This window comes from Onychostruthus taczanowskii, unplaced genomic scaffold (assembly GCF_017590055.1).
Source record: "Onychostruthus taczanowskii isolate IOZ18803 unplaced genomic scaffold, ASM1759005v1 scaffold42, whole genome shotgun sequence".
Classification (NCBI taxonomy): Eukaryota; Metazoa; Chordata; class Aves; order Passeriformes; family Passeridae; genus Onychostruthus; species Onychostruthus taczanowskii.
In genome coordinates this window covers 2,153,701-2,174,169 of record NW_024501682.1, presented here as the reverse complement: position 1 = coordinate 2,174,169, position 20,469 = coordinate 2,153,701, and the positions used below count along the sequence as shown (strand labels likewise).

Genomic DNA, 20,469 nt, shown 5'->3' with positions numbered 1-20,469 from the left:
CTAAATTATTCCGCTTGCCTGAGACTTCAAGATAAGAGTGATTTTAATTTCTCTGTGAAAATAATTTCAACCATAAAGAATCCTTCAGAAAGACTCCTTCTAACCTTCAGGGCATCCTGCACAGCTGCACAAAAACCATGGCTTGAAATCAGAAGTTGAGACTTCTCCGTTTTTTATGAGTTACTATTCTGCCACAGACGTGAATAATGGAGAGAGTCCTTTTGAAATGCTCTCTTCCACACTGTTATCACACAGTGGCGACAAACTTGGAAAAGGTTGTAGTGATTTATTTAATACCATCAGATTAATGTTTCCATATCTTTGTTTACCACGAGTATTGTTACAGAGTTCAACTAGCAGAAGCTTTCTCAGAAAGGAAAACAATGCAGCTGCTAAAAGTAATGAAAAACTGTCCAGCAAAGAGCACTCACTCCTCAGCAGCCGCAGGCAGCCTGTCACGGAGACTTAGATTTAGACTCTTCCGGAGTCTAAATCTAGCAAATCTCACACCTTAGGCACGACCCAGCAAAGTCACTCCCGGAGCTGACAGCTATGCACAGTGCCACCCGGTCCCACCCAGCCCCAGCTGAAGCTCCCTCTGCTTCCCTCCCACCACCTGGCACGCTTCTCCTACTCCCCAGCGAGCCAATTTAGGCAGAAACCCACCAAAACAGCAGGGGCAAGCAGCAAGGCAGCAAAGTAATATAATCCTTGATGATACCTAAAAATCAAAATTATTATTGGCAAAACTGTCAGTCTTCTGCAGCCCTCTGATGGGCATGTCTGAACCAGCTCACCCGGGGGCTCGCAGGCACCAGTACCAGTGTGGAAGAGACTCAGGGCAGCAGTGCAGAACAAACAGGAGCCAGGGATGAAACAGGGCAACGCTTATTGACAGCCTTAGCTGCACTATTTCCCACATGGTCTTTTTTATTTGCCTTTTTTTTTTTTCCTTTTGCTAGAACTCTCTGCTTGAGTCCTTTGGCAGAATCAGCAGTGCTTTCTCTGCCCTGATGCAGATCTGTTTTGATGAGGACCCTGAGAGGCAGGGGAACTTGGCAGCGTGAGAGCCAGACGCCCATGCTGTGCTCCTGTCTCAGCCAGGGCACAAGGCAAGAGAGCCCAGGCACCCAGCCCAGGTTCACAGACTTCTTGTTCCCATTCAGAAGCACATTCTTTGACTTGGAGGGATGCATCTGAAAAAGCAGATGGCCAGAATCCATTGAGACCTCTGACAACCATCACGTTGGTAATGCCAAATGTGAGATACAACTGTCCTACTTGAGATAATGCATGGGATTCAAATATCACTGTGATATTCTAAAGGTACTGAAGTCACAGCAAACGGAAAATAACTCAGTGCTTTATCAAAATAATCAATACCTATTTCAACTGTTAAAGTTAACTCATATAGGTTTATTTTTTTACTGTACACAGTAATTGTATACTCGTAAGTAGAGTGCTACATAAGCACTTACTAAGCCAATAACCAAAACAATTTTCTAAATTACATATAAAATGGTTTCTTTCATCTGTTTAGTCTCATAAAAATTTCAATGTGGAAGCCAAAAGAAAACAGCTGCGTAAAGTATTTTCAACTGCAAGAGACATGCAAGAAGGTATTTCTGCCTGTGCTAGAGGGCACAATCTGTAATAACATTTTGCCTTCCAGATAATGACAAGAGGCATTAAAAGGACAACTTGCTCTCTAATAACCTTGCTTGACTGGTTGAGCATGCACATACATAGACAGCAGGGTTTTGCCAACAATAATTTTAATTAATTTTTACATTTCATTCTAAATTACATTAATTTATGGCCTTCCTAAAAGACATTTAGCGGACAGCTAATTAAATTCAAGCCATTAGATTTTAATTAGAGACATTTCAAAAAAAAAGGTCTCAGAACAATTCACACATCTTTGTGAACTCTATGTGCTCATTAGCAGCTAGAACGGCCAACAAGTGATTATAAATACAGAAGAGGACTAAGCTGCATGATTCAAACCTGGAAACAAAAAAGTCACGTAAAGTTTCATACTTCAAAGCAAAAGATTCTGGGAATGCCCTCCCTTTAGCCCAAGTCCAGAAAACCTCTGAGCATCAGTGCTTGCCTCAAAAGCGAAATCAAAGGCCAACTAGCAGTGAATATCATAATGCCCATTTTAAAAGGCTGAGCTGAGCTTAATCCTCATTAAATTCACACAAAATCACAGCGCCTTCCTGAACAAACAGTGAAACAAATTAAAGGTCCAGACGGAGCCTCCCTTAATAAGACACATGGGATGCCCCAATGAGCCCATCGCGGCTCCAGCACAAGGTGCTGGGCCACCCGGCGATCCCACACCACTGCTCACTGAGAACCTCATGCAAGAAAGCAGAGCTTTATTATTTCATAGTAATTGAGTTTTTCCTACTTCCAACAAAAGCCAGTTGTTTCTAAATATCGACCTCTCTCGGGACCAATACTGCACGAGTTAAAAGCAATATCGGTGTGCTTTGATATGGTGATCAGTTCTGCTGGGTTAAGAGGTTCATAAATATTAACCATGGAACATTTGCATATGTCACCCACAGGCACAATCTTCCCTCAGAAAACTGGGAACAGAACCCGTGCAATTCCTCCATGTGTCGCTTTCTGATCACTAGATTTAAAATGGCCATGGCAGTTACTTGAGCAAGGACAGTATGCCTGGCAAAGAGCCAAACTACCAAAGCATACTGTTAATTATGGTGCACCAGTTTGGTTTGGAGAGATGCCCAAAATGCTGGAGTTGACATTTCAAAAACCTGAAAGGTTAGGATCACACTCAGAAGTATTTAAATGAGTCAATTTTTCCAGAAAATTGAGAACTATTCACTGTTACTACAGATTTTACAGGAGTGACATAAAAATAAATTAATCTTATTTTTAAGAGGCACAGTTTTATTATTCTACAAAAGATGGAGTTTAATTACAAAACGCCTGCAATAGATGCATCGGCAGTGAACACGGTGAGAACAGCAGGTAGACAGCACTGCAAAGCCAATGCTCTTATAATTTGCAGAAATGGAAACTTACACGGTTTACAATTCTTACATTTGAATGCATGTTCAGTTCATACTTGTAATCAGCAACACCTGGTAGCACATGCAATCTGTCCCCACAAAAAAGTAAAAAACTAGGCTGGTGGAGTATTTTTGCTTCAAGAAACTGGTGGGAATTTGTCGCAGCCATCATAAAACTGAAGGCAGCGCAGCCTATCAGTTTTTTGGCAACATTTACACGAGCAAGCAGTAAATATTTTCGACCACGCCACGGCTCCGCAGATGAACCTGCCGCCCAGGCAGCCAGGAGGCTTCCTCGGGCACACGGACGGATGCTCGGACACCGGGAAGGCGCCGACTACCCCGTTACCATTCCCGCGGATGCCGCCAGCGCCCCCAAGTTTCCAGGGGTGCTGCGCTCCCCTTGGAGCCGCTCTGAGCCGGGACAGGGCAGAGCCGCCCGCGGCTCCCGGCGAGACACCGGGCCCGCTGCGCCCGGATCGACGGCGTCCCTCCCACCCCGGAGCAAAAGGGAGAGGCAAAAAACAAAGTAACATTTTTAAAAACCCCAAACAACCTAAGCCAAACCATCATCCCAAAGCCAAATAGCTAGCTCTGGGGAAGCGCAAACCCACGGCGAGGGAAGAACAAAGAAGGCAAGTGCAGCCGGAGCTCTCGCAACAGATGGTTTGAAGCTGACCAGATTTCGCGCTGGCATCCCCTCCCCTCCCGCCGCGGGCGGTGTTCGCACGCACCGGCCCGGCCGGCCCCGGGCAGTCCCAGCCCGCGGCTCCGGCATCCCCGCCGGCCGCAGGTGCGCGTCCCGGGCCCCGCCGCACGGCGGGCTGCCCGCACCTCGTCCCGTCCCGTCCCGCCGGGACTCACCCAAACTCCCGGCGAAACCGTCCATCTTGTGCGGAGAGAGGCTGGTGCCGGACCCCGAGGCGAAGCCGCCGTCGTGGTCGGCCGGGACAGGTTCATTCACCCGCGGAGCGGCGGCAAGCAGCGGCGGCGCCGCAGCCCGGCGCTCGCAAGCCGCCCGGGGCAGCGGCTCCGGCGGCTCCCCGCGCTCGGCGGCGGGAGGCGGCTTCGGCGACTCCTCCTCCTCCTGCCGCTGCTGCTTCTGGCGCTGCTGCGGGGCCGGCGCTGCCCGGCTCCGTCCCTGCGCCGCGACCCCAGCACGGCAGCGAGTGCCGAGCTGCTACTGCTCCCGCCCCCGCCACCAGCGCCGCCCCAGCGCCCCGTGCTGTCGTGCTTCCGACTCCGCCCGCCCTGGCAGCCGCCGCTTCCCCTGCGGGCGAGCTGCGGCTGCTGCCCCGAGCGCGGCGGGTGCGGGGCTGCGCGGAGCGGACGGGACCGGACGGAACGGGACGGGCTGCGGCCGGCGAGCGGCAGCGCCGGGGCCAGCGCGCCTTCTCCGGTGTGGGTCAGCGGGGAGCAGCACCTCGCTTTACCTTCAAAAGCTGGTGCTATCGGACGGGCCGTGGATGGGTTAATTGGGCGGCTTAATGTAACCACGCCAGCAGTCAAAACAGATCTTGTCAGGTGAATCTTAAAACGTTCGATCATACTTGGGGGAAGTTTTTCCTCGCTGATGTTAAGCCAGAAGTACTGTCGTTTCTTTACCCTCGCATTTCTTGTAGCTGGAACTGCATAAGCAGTCACTCCCGCCGCTCCCAGTCAGCCGGGTTCCTGTCTCCTGTAGCTTCCAGCCATGTACTTGATGTTGGGGGAAAAGAGAAAGTAGGACCAGAAATTCGAGTCAGCCATGCTGCATACTATCTAATCGCCTAACTAAGGCGATTTCATATGTTAAGCAACACCATCAAGTTGCATGACGCATTTTCTCCTTGGTCAGGAAAAGCTCCGTACCCATCGCATCCTGTTTTGCTATAAGTGTCTCCCTGTAATGCACTCTAGGCGAGTGCCGCAGTTACACAGAGGCGTGGGTAATTGCCTCAGGAGCACGGCCCTGGCATTTGCAGCTGGGCCCTCTAATGACAGGCTGTGGATGTTGTTGAACAGGACTGGGGAGAACGTGGAGCTGGAGAGAGCACAGACCGGCTGGGAGCAGCCCACATTTCCCAGCACCTTCCATCCACTTAGGCAAAAGCATCCTTATCTTGCTGATCTGCAATATTCAATAAGCACAGGAGGTTTGTGCTTGCTCACATTAGAGAAAAGCGCCTTGAAATTTTTCATCAAAACCTAATCTCCACTGGATTTTCCAGCAAATTTTACTGAACAGCTGCCACAGCAATGAATTCGAGTGCAGCTGCCAGCCAACTACGTTAATAATCCACTGTCATAGATCCTGTAGTCTTGTCAAAAAAGATGGCCTGTCTTCGATCTGCTATAAATGAGCCACCATTAGCCTCCAAGGTCTGGTCTTAATTACTGCCAGGTGTTAGAGTTCCTTACCTGCACTTGGAGTATGTTGTAGAATGGCTCTATATAGCCTACTTTCATGGTTTTCTAGCTATGGGAAATGGGCCCTGGAGTCAGTATAGTCCAGTCAAAATTCCCTTTAAAATGCTTAATTTTACAAACAAAAGCAAGAAGAGCCAGGCACTACACTCTAGTCCTGTCTCCCCACCCCTCATTTATTGCTTGCCTCAGGGCAGGTTTCCAAGATGCTCAGAGCGTTGGGAGAACAGAGAGAAAGATCTCCTCAAGCTAGGAAAGGAAAAGTGCCCTGGGAATTCAGAATCTCTGCACAATTTTCTTCAGAAAAAAAAGTCCCTCTCCCGGAGACAGAGCCTTATGCAAATTCTTCAGGTGGGACTTGAGTGCATCAGATGTGCCGTTTTGTTAAACAAAAAACCCCAACCAAACAAAAAGCAAGCCCGGCTGCCTTATTCAGCTCTCTTCAAAACCATCCTTTAGATACATCCATGAGTGACATATTTCAAACATCCTTACGTTTGTGTGGGTTGCCTCTATTTTATAGACTGGAAACCGAGGTTCAGAAGTGAAGATGGCAATCACAGATCCTTGTCTAGATGTTTAATCCCTACTGAAGTTGGTTAGAGCATGAATGAATACCTTTGATCAGCTGGGTTGTGCAGCTGGGTTGTGTTTTGTGTACTTTGTGTGCAGAAGTACACAAAAAGGTTAGAGAGCTGCAAAGAAAACCAGTTCTCCATAATCTTATATTGAACCTGAGTATGGTACTGGAGTACTGTTGAAAGCCCAAGATTTGGTTCCAGTAAAAAAGTAAAGCTGCAGAGTTAAGGAACTGAACAAAACTGAGACATTTGGAAGGGAAGTTTACTTCTATGTGTCTTGAAACAGGAATTTCTGAAGAGCAAACACTATGCAGAACGTAACGAAATATGGCAAACTCCAGCTTTTAAATTCTTATGTTAAATTCTTCAGTCTAAGCCAAGTTCTGTATGCTATGTAAATTTAGGTGGGGTTTTGACTGAAGCATTAATTTATTTATTGATTGTCTTTGTGGTGTACACAACAGATGTAATTGCAGTATAGATAATACACAAGCAGAACTTCGGCAAAAAAACATCTGTAGTAAACAAATATATGGCCATGTGTATGTAATCTTCAACAATTTTAGTTGGGGCTCATGAGCAGAAGAACTTACAATTATAGAAAAAAATTATTTGTGTCTGTTTCAGACAGGTACTGGCAAATTATTTAACATAGCTGTAAACTGATTAACAGTATGACTGTTCCAGGTGCAAACCCTAAGGAAAATGTGATTTCTTACCTCCAGTATAGTACTAATGTTTGACTTGAAGGAGGGAGGAATTGTATAGTGCTGTAAGGGGTTTGACTTCTGTTTCTTTGTTCATAGTGATTCAAAAACATGACCCAGGGAGTTGTTACAAAGTTTTAACAAGCTCAGTTATTGTCTCCCTCTAGTTTATGTTTTGATACTAAGGAAAGATAATGCTATTCAAGATTGGAGTAAACTTTGAATACCCCATCTCAACTTTCAAATCAGCTAAGCACCCAGTGCTTTATTGCACATATAGATAGCAAATAGAGAAAGATAAATGTGATACCACAGGGCAGGATTTTTACTTCAGTTTGACAGGTTCACATTTTGGGAGATCTAAGTTCTTTTCTACTGCTCTCCCTTCCCCTGCAGTGCAGCCCGACCCCTTTGACTCCTGCTGGTTCAGGAGGCAGCTGGACCAATGCTGGGACAGGCAAAGGCTGAGCTCTGCTTCTCAGAATAGCTGGTGAGCAATGAGCCAGTGCCTCAGCTGCACTAAATCAGTTTGGTGTTGCTGACTGCAGCAGGTAAGGGTGACAGACCCTAGCTGGGGACCTGGGCACACACACCGAGGCTCTCTCTTACCAGAAGGAAGTTATGGAAAATGCGAACCCCAGAAGGAGGTCACCCTGAAATACACAGTGGAGGCTACACACATTCCAGAGGTATTTACACAGCTCTTGAAGGAAATAGGCTGGTTTTTCCCCATTGTTTCATTTCTGTGGCACATTTTCCTTGGACTGCAGATTTGTGAACAGTACTTCTTGCAAGAATACTTATGTTTGTCTTGCTGGTTTTTTGAATTGACATAGTTTGGCAGCCTTCAGTCTGGGAATTGTTTATAACCTTTTGGTGGCTTGAATGTAAATTACATTTAAGCATTTTTCCACTGAGGAAACATAAAAATTATTAACAACTGAAAATGAAATTGCTGAGATTCTTGTACATGAAGTTGGGAGTCTGAACCTGAGCCATTTCATCTTACTGTTTAGAAAGAGAAATGTACTGCCCACAGGACTCATCTTCTCCCTCCTGCAGTTTTTCTGATTCACCTCTTTAGGGTGAGTAGCAAAAGCCCAGATGGCAGTGAGCAGTCAGAAAGCCTGAAGTCTGATCCAGCTCCCAAAGTCTGATCCTGCCTCTCTCCTGTTCTACCTGCAGACCTAGGAAAAGGAGAAGAGGTGATGCTATTTCTAACTAGCTGTGCCCCACAGCTACTGGTGTAATCAGTGTAGAATTTCTCCCCATGCTCTTTTGAGATGGTGTCCTTTGCAGATAAGTGGGTTCTTTAGGATGCCTTGTTTTGAAGATCAACTTTGTTGGCTTGCCATAAGGCATGGAATATTGTTATTTCTCCTAAGTGAGTGTTAAGTATCCAGGGGTCACTGATGTAGGAGAAAAGATTTGATGCCTGACCTAGAGGAAAATTAAATTGCTTCTTCGTGATTTATAGAGGTTACTTTTCTTACCTTCATCACAGTCTCTGGGGGTTTTATTTCTGGGTTGGGATTTTGCCTCCCCCAAGAAGCACCCTACGGTTCAGTCCCTCTAAATTACCCAGGGGCATGAATCAGCACCTGTAACACTGAATGGGTGGGAAGAGTCTTGACAGGAACTTAAGGACAACTAAGGGAACTTCCATTAAGGCTTCTAATTATGTGTTTAACAAAAATATGACCTAGGATTTTTAAACTGAGGATGAATTAACTGCTGTATCTATCCTCATTCATTTAGTTAAAGACACCAAGCTACTCTTGTAGAATGCATTTAAGAAGCCAAATCTTTGATATTGCTGTGTATGTGCTTCTTGCAATTTTTATAAAGTAGTCCCAGAGGGCTGATGTTAACACATGCCTAAGCATCTCCTGGTCTTCCTCCATTGTCTTAAAAAATAGGAACAGAAATTGTCCTCCAAATCAAAACTATTAGATTTTGTCAAAGGATTTCCAGTGGCTAAATTCTGTTTAGGTAGATTTTGTTTTTGTAGTAATACAGTGGATCATAATCTTATTTCTATAGTGTTGCTACTTCTTTGCTGATAACAAAATCTCAAAGAGGTTGACTTTTGCAGCTATATAGAGCTGATCTTTGTTTCACTTCTGCACATTTAGTTTTTGTTTTTATTGCAAATAGATTTTCATCACAATGTGCAAAGTTGTTTCCAAATGTTTGGAGATGTTTTCATTTAATAACACAAATACAATTTACTGTCAGTCAAAAAAGCCAAAAATTTTTAAAAGATAGTTGTGATTTGTGAGAGTCTCCATTATGGAGACAATAGAAATGGCTTTATTTTGAGGATGTGCTAAGCATCCATATCCTGAAAAATCCATCTTACAAGTTGCTTCTTTGTCTTGATTATCATTATCCCAACACTTCAGTTCCAAGCCATTAATTACACTTTGGCAAGGACTGCATAATTTCCTGGGGTGCTCATTAAAAGTGCATTTTGGTTCAGGTGTAGAACCTACAAATCTCTGTTAGCTTATGCTAAATTTCCCATCATTGCATTAATGTGTTAAAAAAAAAAATAATAGTCTCCTACAAATGTGACTACTGAGTAAGAGAAAAATAGCAGAACTCTAGTGCTAATTCATTTACCAGCCCTGATGGGGAATGAGCAGATTCAGTGTGATTCCTAAGCATTCAAAAATTGGCAGAATTTGAGCAGAGATAGTTAAAACTGTGCATGCACAATACTTTTTTTTACTCATGAGGGGAAAGGCTTAGCATTTTAACTAGAGAGCAGCTTAAAAATGTTATTCAGCAGCTTTGTATCAAGCTTGTATTAAATGAGAAAATCTGAAAAACATTTCAGAAAGCTGGCAAAATAGAATTTATCTTCCTTCATCTCTCCTTAATTGGATAAGTGGTCTGGTTTGTCGTACTGAAAAGCACACTCAAGTTGTTTTCTCAAATTAGTGAGCTCCTCATGAATTCCTACCTTGGTCCAAGTGCTATAAAAGTCTAATGTCTTACATAAGTGCTAAGTTAAGGATTTAGCTGAGGCATAAATTGGTGTATTGGCTTTGTATCAGCCATTTACATTAGGGTGCAGTTTCTTCTCTGCCTCAGGAAAAAATGTGCTTCAGCTTGTACTCAGGGAGCACTGTGATGAGCTCCCAAACAATCCCTTTTCCGTTCTCCTTTCTTAGAAAAATTAGGAAAATGTAAGGCTAGCAGGTTAGTGATGTTAAGAAGGAGTGCTAACTAGTAAGTCTTAAAACTGCTGGAAGAGGAGCTGATTTTTCGACTGAGAAATTTATGGAGATCCCGCTTGGGGACAGAATAAATTAGTGTAACATGTGGAATTTATTTTTTTCCCCTGAGTGTTAAAACATCTCCTGTAGCTTTGCATTTTATGCAGTTCATTTTCCACAATAAGAAGCTGCTCTGCACAATAAGCTGTGTGCCTGTGTACGTGTCTGTAAATAAATACAGATTTCTTTCCTATAGATCCTCCTCCCTCAGTGCAGTTCTGGTTAAGCTATTACTGTGCCTGAACCATTTGTCAGGGGAAGGAAGTGCCTGCAGAGAAGTGATACATTGCTGCGTAGTTTCTTGCTGTGAAGTGTTGATTTTAAAACAGGCTGGCAGGCTGCAGCCCACCCCATAATAAAAAATGAACAGGCATGGTTTAGGAGGTTTTGGTTTTCTTTTGTGCTGTTCTGCCCAGTTTAAGGAATCTTTTATTGTCTTTCAGCTATGCCATACTCAGCAATAGGTTTATCTCTTAAGTCTGGCCTTGTCCCCTCTGTGAGCTCAGGATTCTTTTCCATTTCCATTTCTACCTTTTTAAGTTGTGACAACCATCCTCTGTCCTGGTTATTAGCCACCAGGGCAGGTGTGTGATGCTTTCCTTTAGAAAGGATAATGGTAGTGCCCTAGTTCAGTGAGCAGCACAGTGATCAACTTCTGTTCTACAGGGTGAGAGCACCAACAAGGGTGTCAGTGTAAGACACAGGCTGGAGAGTGAAGACCAAAAACTGGTCAGCATGGGCTAGACTGAAATAAAGTGGAAAGAAACTCTACTGCCATTCAAAAAATATTAATTTTGCAATAATAGCTATCTACAGATAACTTGGATTGAGGGCAAGGCTGCTCTCTGCATACCAACAATGTACAACTGAGCTTTTAGTGATTGGTATTCTCCAATCAAACATTTACTTTACTGCCCCAAGAGAAGTTGTAGCTGTAGGAAGGAGCTTCTGCCAGTCTCAGGGACACACAGCATTCAGATGGGTCATACAGAAATTATGTACCACTTGCAAAGTCTAATGAGGCAACTGATTGTGTCTTTGTAAATTGATAATATTATTATCACAATTAATCAAGAAAATATAATTCTAATCTTGGTTTCCTACTGGTTATCAAAACCATTCATCTTAATATCTCCTGCTTTGAGAAGACCTCCAAGGTCATTGAGGCTCATAGTGGAATAGGGACAGTGATAATTGATCTTTCTGTGGGTCACAATTGTAAAGATTCAAAGAGGAAACTTCAAACTTGCCTTGCACTGTGATTCCTAGTAATGGATCCCTAACAAATGTAACCAGGGGAGTGAGCTGTTCTGTAGTCAAAGGCAGTAGGTTATTACTTTATTCCTAATAGGGCTGTCTCAGGCATGCAGTGCACAGTTGCAGTGAATGAGCTCATATTTACCTGTGCCTGAAGAACAGTTAATGAAGCACATTTGTTTTCATTTCCTTTACCTACCCTACATTTACTAATTATAGTTCCTAATTAATGAAATCAGCAGTTGAACTTTGGCTTTTAAAGCACCACATCCATGCTGTGCTGTAGAGAAATTTACATTCCATTTATGCAAGTCATCCAATTAAAATTTACTCATAGAAAAAATATAATACACCCAAATGAATACATTATTTCCCATATTAATCTGCTTTCTTTGCTCTTCTGTACAAGTGGACAACCTTTTCCTTTATCCCAAATGGGAATTCATGTTTATCAAAAAATAACCAAAAAAACAAAAAAAACCAAAAACTTCTAAAGCCAGCTCTGAAATAGGCAGCAAAACAAAATTAAAGGAAAGTTTCTCAGGTTAAATTAGTAAATTAACATTTTTAAATCAAGAATTGTGAAAAAGAAAGCTCTCCCTCTAATCTTCCTTATATGACTGTATTTAAAAATTGAAAAAATGTGGTAGGGGGAGAAAATAATTTGAAATTTTCCATTCCACATGAAAACAGCAGATGGCAGCAACACAGACTGTGCATCCAAATCTGGGGTTTCACTTGGGTGGGTAGGCTTTCAATCATTTCTTGAGTAATATCTCGTCAAATTGGTCCTGAAAACATAAGAAAGCAAACAATTCTACCTTTTTCCAGGCATGTGATCTCAATGTCTGTGATCTTCCTCCTGGAAAGGTATTTCTTGGCTCAGGTCTCTCTGGACTGGCACTGAAGTATCCTTTGTCCTTTTATGTGGTTTGTAATGCTTGGGAAATCGTGCTGGAGGCAAAGGTGAGTTCCCAGAAAAACTTGGTCTTTTTGTTTTGTTTAAAATATAATATTGGTGAATTAGGACATTTGTCCTTTGAAAATGTGCTGCTTTGACAAAATCCTTAATGGGCCACATGTCCCAGGGTTTACTCTACATACAGAGAATGTTTTAGGCTGGAGACAAGATATGAGAAAATTGCTTCCTGAGCATCATGTGATGCATAGATGGTGTCACAGGCAAAGGCAATGCTTCTCATAAGAGGAAGAAAAATGCCATTAAAAAACTAATATTGTTGAAGTTATGAGACAGGCATTGAAGACAGATTTTTAATATCCAGGTGCTCATAAATTCATCCTTTGAACAGCAACCAGTGGAGGTAGGATTTCCACAGGTAGTTCAAGCATGGGCACTGGGCTCTGCAGCTCCATATTTTCAGAGGTATAACATGTTTTAAGGAAATAAACCCTGAACTATGAAGGGCCAGTTTCCTTAGGACTTCATAGGTGAGGAAAACAGGGACAGTACAGGGTCAAATTTGGCAAAAAAAAAAAATCTCAACCATTCCTGTAACATTATGAATGGTGTTTCAGGCTTTGTACACTCCTTTACCACATTTCAGAGCAGGCAACTCAGTCCTCTTCAGCGGACATTTCTAAATGTTTTTAAATCTTTTTTTTTTTTCCTATTTGCTCTGCCAAACCTTCGACAATCTTCCCTTCTGCTGTGAGATAGAAGAGGTTCTTTGGCTCAGACGGCCCTGCCAGGTTGACTGCCTGCTCCAGTCCCACATCACATCTGTGGTATTCTGAAGTTTCTTTGTTTCAAATTAAAACAGTAAAATTTCTAATGGCTTCATAGTGACCTCAAAGTTCCAGTAATCTCTGTTTCTGTGTAAGCCTTTTAAGGGTTTCCTGTCTCATTGTGTAGCTCTGCATGCTTTGGTTGAAGTATGCATGACACAGAATGACATTTTGGTTTTGAATAAAAGATGCACCAAACAGATTATTTTGGCTATATATACTATTTTCCTCTGCCAAATCTAAGGGTTTAGAGATGTCACCAGCATTTTCTTCATGTGGAAAGCCATTGTGCGCAGCTCCAGCTGTTGCAGTTTGTGAAGATCAAGATCTGTTTTAAGTCTTCTTTTACAAAGTCTGTCAGACCAGAATCTTGCTGGAAGAGGACAGGTGGCAGCATAGGAATACTGAAATTGACTCATCTCTCGTATTTTTCTAATTTCAGTATGATTGCTACTATATTTTGTACTTCAGGTTATGTTCTGAAGCCCAGGAGATCGGAACTGAATGTTCTTTTTGTCACGTCCCTCCCTACCTATGTCAGCCTTCCAGCAGCAGGGAGTACAGAGCAGGGAGTACCAGTTACCTGCACTGACCATAAAACTGTGAAAAACCATTTCCATGGCACAGCACACCAGCAGAGTGGATGAAACAATGGAGTCTGCCCAATTATTTTACCAGAATGGAAGAAGAGGATGAGCATCCAGTCCTCTGGTTTAAGAGGAGACTATAAAGGTACCAGATAAGTGGAAAAGGCAAAAAGCATCAGGCAGTAGTAGACCTTAGTTACTAGTTCAAATGAAAATACCACTACACAGACCATAAGGGATTCAGGTAAATGAAGCAGTAGAAGCTTGATTGTGATGGCAGGTGTTTGGAAGAGCTATTAAATTACTGTAGCTGGTTCCACATCAGTAAAGAAGTGATTGGTTTTGAGAACTGCAAAAACGGTATTGTAAAGCTAATAAGCATTAATCAGATGGCAAGAAAAATGCAGGATTGCAGGAATAGGGAGGAAAAAAATTGTGAAGGGAAACTTATTAATTATGCCTGACAACTAGAGGGATAGACCAGCCTCTCTTTAGCAGACATGGAATCAAATTAGTAACCTTTTTCTTGACTTCTGTGCCTTATGGGTTTATGCACATAGGAGGAATCCTGCTAAAAATATGCTGTTTTCAGCAGAAAGTGAAGAGCTCCATTTGAATCATCTTTGTATGTAGCCAAAAAATTACTTGAGAGCATTTTGAGTATTACTGTCTTTTGTCAAGGTCCAGAGAGGAGTTGGAGGGCAGACACCAGTTTCATACTCCGCTCATCCCTCCCTTGCATGCAAAATTGCACCAAGAAAAATCAAAATATTGGCCTATTCCAGCAGCAGTGCTTTATGCTCTTTCCTACTTCACTATGTCTATCTTATTTAAATGTGGGGTAGTGAAAATCCTGCTCAATAAGATGTGTCTCACAAATGGAGAAAAACTACATGATGCATAAAAGGACTTTCACAAAAAGAATGTAATTTCTTATGCAAATTCATCGTCTTTTAATAAAACAACCCTGGGGTTTTTAAACACCAACTGTTATCTGTAAATGTCACTGGAACCACATTATAGCTGAAGTGTGAGAGTATGGAATAAACACATGAATGTTCTTATTGAATGTAATGTGAATATGCAATATTAATAAAATTCTTTCAGTGTACTTGGAATTGGCTGCATTTTATTTTTTCTCAGCATTCTTCCTGTATTTAGTTCCTGTACTGTCTTTACTGGTTATTTAAACAAATTGGTCTGGATTTCATCTGAAATAAGCCAAGGAAGGCCATATATATCTTTTAAAAGAAAATTACCTTTTTAGGATTCCTACTGCTTGCTATATGATTGCAAGTACAGTTTATCCTCTCATTTCAGCAGAAAAATTTGAATCACAACTGGAATGCATGTCGCAAGGAGAGAAACTCTACCAGCAATGAAGCCCCTCATCAAAAATTGTTCCTAGTAGTTTTAAAGGTGTATTGAGGCTTGGATTGATTTTGTGGTGACTTTGATTTGGTTTCTTGCCATTATTCCAGAAAATACAAAGATCAAAGAAAGAAAGACTTATTGATTGGCTCGGATCTGGTCAAAAACTAGATTTGTGTCTTATAATGTAACTAACATTTTACAGATGGCTTGGTTCATGTTAAAGCTAGGGATTCATGTAGATTGAATTATCAGAGGATTAGAACCAGCTGCATTTAGTTTGAAAATATTTTTGTGCGTATTCTGTCCAGCAAAGCACACAGAGCAGACTCTTCTTGTAAGAATTCCAGAAAATGCCTAAAAAACCCCCCATGGAGAATAATGGAGAGTCTACCCCTATTTACCACAGGTTACATTTTGTTCAAAGAAACCATGCTGTACATGGCTGAACTCTTTGAGTTCAGGTCCGTATATCTCATCCTTGACTGTAAATTAACAATAAAAAGAATCAGTTCTGAAGAATTTAGTTGAATAAAAATTAGAATCTAGCCTGATATCCAAAGGAGATCCACAAGACACTGGAAGTAACTTTCCAGTTTTCTGCCTTACATTTGAGCACCTTCATAAAGGGATTTGGAAAAATCTGATTCTAATTTTGTAATGTTTTGCACTGACTATGCACATCTCTAAATTACTACACCAGATGCAAAACAATGGAGTACCAACACCAGTGAACAGTGAATTCATCTGCTAGAAAAATTATACTTAATGATTTACTTCTTCATATTCTGAATATTAAAATCTTTTCATAATATCTCAGGACACACAGAAATGTCAAACAGAACAGCACTAAAAGGGTCAAGATTTTCAGTTGAACTAGATTTACCCCATTGCATTCAAATTATTTAAAGCTCTTTGATACTGTTAAAAGGAATCTTAAATTACAAAATTTATAATGTAAATATAATTTATTGATACATATCAAAAATATGTATCATTAAAATACTGGCATCCACATTTGCAGCAACATTACTACCATTAACTAGATAAAACAAAACTAGTTTTTCTAGTGTTAGTACTCTGTAGTTTATCCTATTCCAGGTTCTTAAGATCATTACTTTTGAAATATTATAAAAAACAAGGAAGAATTCTTGCTCAGTACCCTTGATGTCTTTTTTATTGATACCCACTTACACTGAAAATATTCTGGATGCTAATCTGCAAGGAAAATCATTTGCTGCAAAATTCAGAATTTTTTTGCTAAGTTCTCTTTGCATATATGTGTTAGATTTAAAAATAAATTATTAGTGATGCTTAGTAAGACCAGTTAGTTTTTAAGGGCTATTCTTTCCATATTTATTGCACGGGGTAATCCCAACTAAAAAAGTTTGGGCTTACTTGGAAGAAATGCTTCATATTTTTATTGAGTTGAGGGGATATTTCTTTGCAGAACTTTCTTCCTGAAGCAGATCACTTATGGTAAAATCAGTATCCTTCTTCAATGCACGTTTTTCCCATAAACTACATGTCCCTTTACAGCTTATGCTGATGCTTCTGAGAAATAAGTCTTTGTCTTCAACAGAGAGCCAAATCAATTACTAACTTCTCATCCATAAAGTTTATTATGTGGGCCAGGCTCCTAAAGTCGAGTGCAATTTTGCATCATGTACTATAGCTATAGGACTTTATTAAAAATGTACCTTTAATCTTGTGTGCTTGTATTTGCATATCCAAGGAAAATACAAAGCAAAGTCTTAAGTCTGTCTTCATCTTGTCTTGGCAGTCTTTTTGCATCACATATGAGCTGTACAGATGAAATCCAGTTCATCCAGTTAAGCATCTCTGCCTGGTTTTTGCTAATTACCTTTTTAATTCTCAGCACTAGCAAGTACAGTCTGACTTGCTGCAGCAAACTCTAATGAAAAGTATTATTCAACTCCCAGGAGATTCCATTCTGAAATCTTATTGTATTTTTTATTTCTGAGTATTAGTTTAAAAGGAAAATATGGCTCTTAACATTTCTCAGCCATACCAGAAAAGGCATTTTGGCCCAGGGTTCAGTAAAAGATTCCATACTTGTGTAAATATTTCAGTTTTTGCTTGCTAGCAGTTATTAGTTTTAATCATGTGTCTCATCAACTATTACCAGGCTTCTACTGACAGAAAGAAATCAGCTTGCAGAAGTCTTTCACAAATATGTGTGTGTTTATTCCCTTTTGGTCTGTTCAGTTTGCATTCAGCTTAGGTTTTTGAGCTTTCTTTACACCTGGGAATATGGAAATTTTTTTAACTGTTACGTGAGATTCTCTTGTGATTAGATGTCTTATTTTCAGAACTTTGGAAAATAACTTGTAATTTAGTAATCAATTTTACAGAATTAATTGTTTATAACAGGAATAATTATATTATATATATACAATGCATTGAGCCTTGTGTTTTAATATATAATATTCTATTACATAAATGGTCTTTTAATACAATATATTCCAATAAAAATCTCTGCCTAGGATATACAGTGTTTTATAAAATGCTGATATCTCAAAAATAAATGAATAAATAATTAGACATCCACTGAACTGCAGCAACTTTCAGAAGCTAAAGGTGCTGCACAGAAATTAACACACCCTCTAATTTAAAAAAATACTTCTGTCAAGAGAATATATCTGATCTAAGATTTAGTTGCAGAGTACTTAGAAAGAGAGAGCAGGGATCAGTTAAGTGAACGTCAGCCTGGACCAAGAGCTGATTTCTCCTCAGCCTCTCCTGGGGCACAGTCAGCAAGCATCCCTACTCTGCATCCAGATCCATGGGGGGATTCCATCTCTTCTTCTTCAAACAATCATGACTGTGCTGCATGAAGGAAGGAAATACAAGGAAATACATCTTGGCTAACTAGTGTATTTTTAAGAGCAGATATTTCAAACTTTGTGTTCCAGCCCTTTAAAAAGCAAATCGATTGGTGGAAATAATCTTCCTGACTGGTTTGTAGGTTTGGTTTTTTTATTTCCAAGCCATTGACTGTTACTGGTGGGTCACATAAGTAGGTCTAACTAACAGCTAATGTAAATTAAAATATTGAAGAAAGGAAAACTACTCATGATATTTTAGCTTAGTCTGCTAATGTAAGTATAAAGAAGTAATGAAGAAATTTAAATAACAACTAAAGATGTATTAAAGAACAAAGTCTAGGCCAGCTCTTCCTCTATTTACTTGCCAAGACTGGAAGACAGATTTTGTTTGGTTTTATGTGCACTAGCTTCTTGGGACAGCATCACTTAATCATGTCCATGAACCTCCCAAACCCTGGCTGACAAACATCTTCATCCCAGGTGACTCACACCAAAACCTAATTGTGCAGAGAGGTGTCAATGAACATGCAAACCACATTTCTACAGCCTCAGTTTCAGGACTAGCCAGCATCTTCAATGAAATAAACATAAAATAATAATAAAAATAAAAAAATATTTGTCTGATGTTGATTAACTAGAGGTTTTGTTATAAAGCAAAGCATAACAATTCAGAATAGCCATGCTCAAGAAATTGCTTCACTGATTGTTTCACTAAGAAGGAAAATGGAGAATAGAGAAGGCCAGGTTGCACAATATAAAGCCTTACACAATTACATCTGTTATTAAATAATATTATGTGATGCAATTCTAGATTTATAAAATAGACCCCAAAACCAACTGGAAATTGCTAATGCTTGATAGCTTGTACATCTGATTATCTACAGAGCTGTTCTGTTCTGCTCATGGAATTCTCTAGGTACTTCTTTGCTGTTGCTGGTTTATGGTTTGGGGTTTTTTTTGTTTGTTAAATCATGATGCAACATTTTCTGGAGTATTCACAGATTACAGGTATTTTCCTGATAAGGTTATATTACTGAGGGCTGTGATTCCACCTGTGGATTTACTGATGAACTATGCCTGTAGGATACCCTATGGCTCTCCCTGGGAACCAAGGCAACAGAGACAAAATTGTCAGACATAAACTGGTAAGATCATAGTGAAAGAGAACAGGTAGGAAGCAAGAAGCATCAGGAGTGTTACTGGGGAGCAGAAAGGTGGTCTGGAGAAGGACGCGTGCTCACTTCTGAGGCAGCAACACCTCATCTACTTTATGGGCAATGTTGTGCTGCTGCTGAATCAGCTCTGGAGAGAGCCTTAAAGTTGGCTTGGGGAGGTCTGGAGGCTGAATTGAGCTGGGAGCCATCAGCAGAGCAACATCCATCTCTGCTCACTGGTGCCACAGCTCTCAACCCCCCATCCACTTTGTGGTCCTGCAGCAATATCTGTTGGAATAATTTAACAGCAGCACAGGTTTGTTTTCAAAAACTACCTGGAAATAAGAACAGCACAGAATTTTTAAGCCTTTTGCAGAAGGATCAAATGTAAGGTCAAAAATGAGAGTCTGTAATATAAATATGGTAGTGAAACTGTTCCATATGGCTTGATCCCTGCTCCTCGAGATCACTGACAACTTCTTTTGTGTGAAATGGACTTTGGATAGGACCTGGTAATAATTAGAGTTCAAAATGTCTGGCACTCTTAGGAAAACAGGTGGATGAATCCATAACTAAGCAAAAAATGAACTTATGCATATTTATTGTGGACAGCTGCAGGCAAAATCCCAATGTTTTAACCCTATACAGCCTTTGTTATGTGCCTACATTCCTTTGCACTGAGCACCTGTTATTTATCAGTTGCACCCCACCAACATTGCCTTATGAGGAAGAATTGTCTGTGATTGATATGGACACCATCCATGGCCTTGCCTGAGGGACTCCCAGGGAAGTCAGGGACATCTGCTGTGAGAAAGGACTACTGGCTGCCTGCAGGAGTGTAACCCTTGAGTCTGGATCTTATTTGGAATAAATACATTTGGCTCTTCATCAGCTTTTGAAAAGGACAAATTTGCATAATAAGAGGAAGAAAAGCAAAGATACCAAATCTGGTACCACACCCTCCACCCATGAATGTGTTTTTCCAGCCTTTCTTGAACCAATTAAAACTATCAGGTGAGCATTTAATGAAATGTGGCTTAATATTGTTTATCAGTAATTGTTTGAGATAAGCATATTCTGCAATAAAATTTAAAAAAAAGAAGCAAGGACTGTGTCTAGCACACATGAACAATTTTCATGAAGAAACATGCCTTAGCATTGCAGTTTTACCAAATACTTCATTATTTTCTCTTTGCTGCTTTATAAAACACTAGGACTGCTTCCAATAAAAGTGGGAGGCAAAACTTCACTTACTCCAGAAGCAGAAAGTTCGAACTTTAAAACACTCCTTTCACTCACTCTTACTGATACGTGTCTCAATAACCAATATATTATACAGAATTTGAAATAGATGTTCTAGAAGATTTGGCAAATATCCTTGTATTTTTTTTATAGCTCCATTATGCATTGTTAAATTACCACCTACTCCCACTAAATCCACTGACATCAACCACAGTCTTTTGTTGTTACCTTCAGAAGG

The 20,469-nt window shown here is 40.9% G+C and overlaps 1 protein-coding gene and 1 long non-coding RNA gene across 2 annotated transcripts in view; one reads left to right on the top strand and one right to left on the bottom strand.

Annotated features, from left to right (window-relative positions):
• Window positions 1–4,237, bottom strand: part of EML4 (EMAP like 4) — a 146,933-nt gene extending 142,696 nt beyond the window's left edge. The window contains exon 1 of the mRNA XM_041413571.1: window positions 3,912–4,237. Within this exon, the coding sequence (XP_041269505.1) occupies window positions 3,912–3,936 (25 nt within the window). The 5' untranslated portion in view covers window positions 3,937–4,237. The remainder of the gene's footprint in view (window positions 1–3,911) is intronic.
• Window positions 4,238–4,362: 125 nt separating this feature from the next.
• Window positions 4,363–14,694, top strand: LOC121340666. The gene is made up of 4 exons (XR_005953336.1): window positions 4,363–4,571; window positions 12,114–12,248; window positions 12,961–13,028; window positions 13,500–14,694. It is a non-coding gene; the product is annotated as an uncharacterized LOC121340666 (long non-coding RNA).
• Window positions 14,695–20,469: the final 5,775 nt, after the last annotated feature.